Source organism: Sinocyclocheilus anshuiensis, unplaced genomic scaffold, assembly GCF_001515605.1.
Source record: "Sinocyclocheilus anshuiensis isolate Anshui unplaced genomic scaffold, SAMN03320099.WGS_v1.1 scaffold1701, whole genome shotgun sequence".
NCBI lineage: Eukaryota > Metazoa > Chordata > Actinopteri > Cypriniformes > Cyprinidae > Sinocyclocheilus > Sinocyclocheilus anshuiensis.
The window spans coordinates 39501-44838 of NW_015538007.1; the positions used below are offsets into that span (position 1 = coordinate 39501).

The 5338-nt window shown below is 37.9% G+C and overlaps 1 protein-coding gene across 1 annotated transcript in view; it reads left to right on the top strand.

The window, feature by feature from the left end:
* The first annotated feature begins 2442 nt into the window (after nt 1-2442).
* The window catches only part of LOC107677426 (vesicular glutamate transporter 2.2-like), a 14789-nt gene continuing 11893 nt past the window's right edge, over nt 2443-5338 (top strand). The window contains exons 1-3 of the mRNA XM_016472319.1: nt 2443-2828; nt 4302-4557; nt 4747-4865. Of these exons, the coding sequence (XP_016327805.1) occupies nt 2743-2828; nt 4302-4557; nt 4747-4865 (461 nt within the window). The 5' untranslated portion in view covers nt 2443-2742. The remainder of the gene's footprint in view (nt 2829-4301; nt 4558-4746; nt 4866-5338) is intronic.

Consider the following 5338-nt stretch of genomic DNA (forward strand, 5'->3'; position numbering starts at 1 on the left):
AATCCAATGGTTGTCCAATGTTCAGAACTTTGCATGTTGCATTCATATCTTTAAAGAAGACTTGCATTTGCACAATCACTGGATCAAATAACTCATTTATCATGAAATAGCATAGGAACATTACATTAGATCACCCACACACAAGATAACCATAGTTTCACTGTGTAGTTGTTAGTACAATCATTAAATATAGTTGTACAAAGCGCATGATGCAGGTTTCATTATGGTTCTACACAATCATACATCATTGTAATAGACTAGAGAGAAAAAAGTACAGACACTGGAATCAATTAACAAAATCTGAAAATGATTGATGAAATAATCAACTCATAACAAAGGTTTTTGAAAAACTTTAGATAAGAAAAAAAAAAATCTACATTAGAGTAAAATGTCAACTGGAGTCTTCCTCACTGCACTTATATGTATTTATCAACCCTGTCTTGTGGCCACAAGTTCTCATTCACATCATAATGGATGTTTTCATTAGCTAAACATCTTGGGAAAAAATCTTCTGGCATGGCCAAAACAGGCCTGACATTGGTCTCCTCTTGTGCATGCATCATCTATTGCCTGGAGAAGAGTGACTTGTTTGTGAGGGTTTCTATTGTGAACCTTCCACCTCCATGTGCAGAAACAATCCTCAGTCGGGTTACAGTAAGGAAAGGGGAGTATGGGGGTAAATATAAGGTGATAAACTGTGGATGGGCCTGAAACCATGATTGCTCTCAGTGCCATCGCTACGAATTCTGGGCCCATTGCACTGATTTTGCTATAGGGCCCCCTCAAAATCACATTCAGTGGGGGGTGGTCAGGTCCCCCAGTGTACATCGTTCTGGGCCCCTCTCAACCGCTGGACTCTCAACCTCTCCTCTATGTCTTGGCCATGCAGGTTAAAGCCTGCCTCATTCAAAAATATGAATGGTTTTCATCAGCATCCAGCTGTATCACCCTCTAAAAATACATTTACTGTAGGAAAAACAAAGATATAGAATTTTGGGGAATTTTCTTTCTTTCTCCACTTTTTTTTCACCATTGTCCATAAAAACTATGTATTAATAATGCAACAGCTATTTAGCATTTTGAGCAGATGTATCAATTGATAGTTAGATCATTGTAATGAAATGAATAGACACTCAAGATATAATAGACACTCAGATGTAATGTGTGAGTTGAATTTTGAAATAGCAATACTTTGATGTTAAGTTGTGTGATTTTAGTTCACTGAACGAATGATCTTACATACAATAACACCACAGACCTCCAGGAGTACTCAGAGACTGTCACTGCCTACATCACCAAGTGCATTGATGATGTAACAGTCACAAAGACCATCACTGTCCGGGCCAACTAGAAGCCATGGCTAACAGGGGAGGTCTACGGACTCCTGAAGACGTGGAACGCTGCCTTCAGAGCTGGAGATGAGGTGGGCTTGAAGACAGCTAGGGCCAACCTTTCCCGCGGCATCAGAGAGGCAAAAAGACAGTACTCCAGGAGGATAGCCCATCATTTCAGCAAAGCAGACTTGACTTGACTTGACTTGATCTTGTGTGTGTTATATCCAAGCATTTGGAAAAAGTGCATTTTGATCATCAGCTGTGAATTATTTTTCTAGAGTTTTGAAAAATGACATAAAGGTTTCGATATTAGTACAGAAATGATTGTAAAAAAAATGTAACATGTAAACTGAACATGGATTAACAAAATGTTTTACAAATTGCAAAACTTCCATTTAAAACTAATTTAGTTTTTTGTTTATGGTGACATCAAGTTGTAAAAAGCCAAAAACATTTCTTATATTGACCTACATTAAGTAACAATTTGGCTTGTATGTCTAAAAAAAAAAATGTACGGAACAAATATGGTAAATAAACGTTTTACTTTGTGTGAATGTTTGTGTCTGCAAAAAATGTACATAAGAAGCTGAAATAGAAAAGCATGCTAATTTCATAAATTTTAAATTTTTTTAGCACGAATTGCAATGTTTATATGTTTATGAATAATTTAACAGAGCCGGGCAAACAACTGCATTGCCTCCAGTGCCGACCTGTCTTTGAGCGCCCGCTTGTGGTCATTATTCGTATGACAAAACAGTCTCTTTTTTTTTATACCCTACCTCCCTAAATTATTAAACCAACTGGATTCGGTGTGATCTTCTACGATGAATTTTCCTGAATAAATGAAATGAATATATATATATATATATATATATATATATAAAACTGACCCCACCGACACCACACCCCACTCTATTGTCTCGTCACAAGAGCCCATAATGCAAGTGAAAGCTGATTACTTGAAGGTGTGTATGTTTGAACAATCCACTCAGTTCGTCCAAGACTAATATAACACGACTCATCCATATGTCTGCCAGTGGCTCGATGTCAGCACATGCTCTTTCAGCAGCTTCTCTCGCGCCAGAGTCCTCTTCGCGCTCTTTCTTTGTCATTTTCCTGCTGTCGGAGGTGAATTCTGACGGAATATTCTCGTTTATAGTTGAGAATATGTCGGCAAAATGGAAGACCGAAGAATTACAGAAGTCGAAGTTTCAAAGGACATCTCAGTGAATCAACTGATTGATTATCTCGGTGGTTTATAGGTCGTCTACGAGGAATAAAACAGCATTTTTTTACTGGGTCAAAAAATACTGCTCAGGTTTCCACACTCAAGGAATATGCTAAAATATCTCACAGCCAATTCAAATTAAAATTTCTTATTAATATCGAGAGGAATATATCTTTGGAGATGGATACGATAAAGGAACGAGTTTTGGCCCCCGGTAAGGAACGACTGAGGAGTCTGGCCGGGAAAACCCTGGGACACATGCACAGGTATCTAACCCCTTTCATTCAATAAATTAGACCAAAAACAAAACAAACAAAACCGTAGCCTAATGATCTCTACAAAAACATTATTCGTTTATTATCGATGTCCAAGTGGCTACAATTTACATGTCTTCTGAGATTCAAATGATAACTACATAAGGATGGCTATATATCACATAATTCATAATCATTCATCAATCTGCGATGTAGCACGTTCTTTTCGACATTTTTCGTTTCGAGAAAATACGACAGAAATGACTGCAGGCGTTAAAGCTCGTGATGCGATCGCGTGTAGATCTGGAGATGAAAGAATTCCTCGGAGCCCACAGCGCGCAATTAATAATTCCTGAAAAGACATTCGTGACGTGACGAGTTAAGAATAAGTCCCTTTAATTAAATTATTATTATTATTATTGATAGTGGTATATTTTTGTATTTATTTGTGAACAATAAAATAAAAAAACGGTAATGATTTAGCTCACAATCCGATTTCAGATTTGAGAATAATTCTTTTTTTTTCTTTTTTTTTTTTTCGTTTACCTTGTCAACATCGTCTAAATTCGTTGTGTGTTATGAAAACAGTGATTTTTTTTTTCAGAGCGTTTTGTGCATTTTTGTGAATTGCATTTAGGCCAGAGATTATGAAACGCTCAGTCAGAACGGAACAGTGGATGGTTTACATCACAGGGAAAACAATACAAAATCTTCACTTTGATCCGATGCACAACGGTTTATAATACGCCACAACGTCATATAAAATTATATTTCTTATATTTCGTTTCGTCTAAGATATTATTTAGATGTTTTAATCGTAGACTGTATATTAATCTCTTGAAGCAGCCACAAAAATGTCATCAACGACGAAAAATTAATATTTATAGTATTTAACCTGTACTATACCAAGATATGGTTACGTCTGCTTTTATAAGCTATAGGAGGAATGCATTTCGATAAAAATGCTGCAATGCGTTTCAAATAACTCAGTTTGCCAAGTCGTGACCAACTAGATCAGAACAGAGATATACAATAGAATTCTGCCATTCCTCTCTTTTGCTGAATGAATTTAGCGTAATTATTAAATAAATCAAAACATCTTTGATAACATCCCCATCGCAGACTGAGAAAAAACTCAATGGTTTCTAAAAACTGAGGGATGTATTTTGTATCTATGTATCTATAAGCTAACAGAACGTTCCGAGTTTTATTTTGTTTAGGCTACATCAATTAAATCCAACGTTATACGAACTTTCTATTTATTGCTTTCGTCGACGCTACAGGGACGTTTTTGTGTGATGATCGAATGCTCAAATGTTCTTAATGGTTATTTTCTTTTTGTTTGTTTGTTTTATTTAATACTACCTATAAACTAATGCTGCCAGAACGCTCCAGAAAATTAAAATAATAATACAAAACTGGAAAGAAAGCAAGAAACGAGCTGCTGCCGTTGAGAGATGTGCTTGAGGAAGTGTGTCCTCGCAGGGTGATGGAGAAGCAGCAGAAAGCGGGTGAGGTGATCGAGCTGACGGAGGAAGGGCGGCCCGCGCCGCTGCAGCAGAAGAAAGCGCCGCTGTGCGACTGCACGTGCTTCGGGCTCCCGCGCCGCTACATCATCGCCATCATGAGCGGCCTCGGCTTCTGCATCTCGTTCGGGATCCGCTGCAACCTCGGAGTCGCGATCGTCGGCATGGTCAACAACAGCACCATTCACCGGGGCGGCAAGTTCATCATCACAGAGGTGTGAGTGAGGGCCAGATACTGACAGCCAGAGCATCTCAGCAGCCCAGGCCTTTATATGAAGAAACAGTCCAACATTCACTCTTACACTAAATAAAATAAATGCAAAATGATTCTTTCAAAGCGGTTTTTTACGTTTATGAATGAATAGATGAATTAACCGTGCGCATTTTTTTTTTCTTTTCATAAGAAAGCGAAGTTTAACTGGGATCCGGAGACGGTGGGACTGATCCACGGCTCGTTTTTCTGGGGTTATATAGTGACACAGATCCCTGGAGGATATATATGCTCACGACTCGCTGCCAACAGGTAATTGACAATGCGCATTTATTTCCATATCAAAAATGGTTTAATAGGCTACATTTAATATCTTACTAATTATAACAAATATGTATTTATGTATGTTTTATTTTATTTTACATAGTGGTTTATATCTGGCAACAGTATAAATGCTTTTTTAAAGGGCAAATCATGTCGTTTGTGTGCTTTATTTGGTTGCCATGAACCCTGAATGCAGAAGAGCAGACATGCTTTCCCCTGGAGAGCTCATTAACCAGCAGACAGACTCACATGCTCTGTGTGTTCACTGTGAGACACGTCCTGATTCAACACAACTCCCTTTGACTGAAATAGACTCATATTTTTAGATAACTAGTATGTCATTATTCATTCACACCTAAAATGTTAGGCCTGTCTGTGTGTGTGTGTGTGTGTGTGTGTGTGTGTGTGGGTGTATGTGTATGTTAGACTAGTTTAAGTGTTTATGTAGTATGTTAGACTAG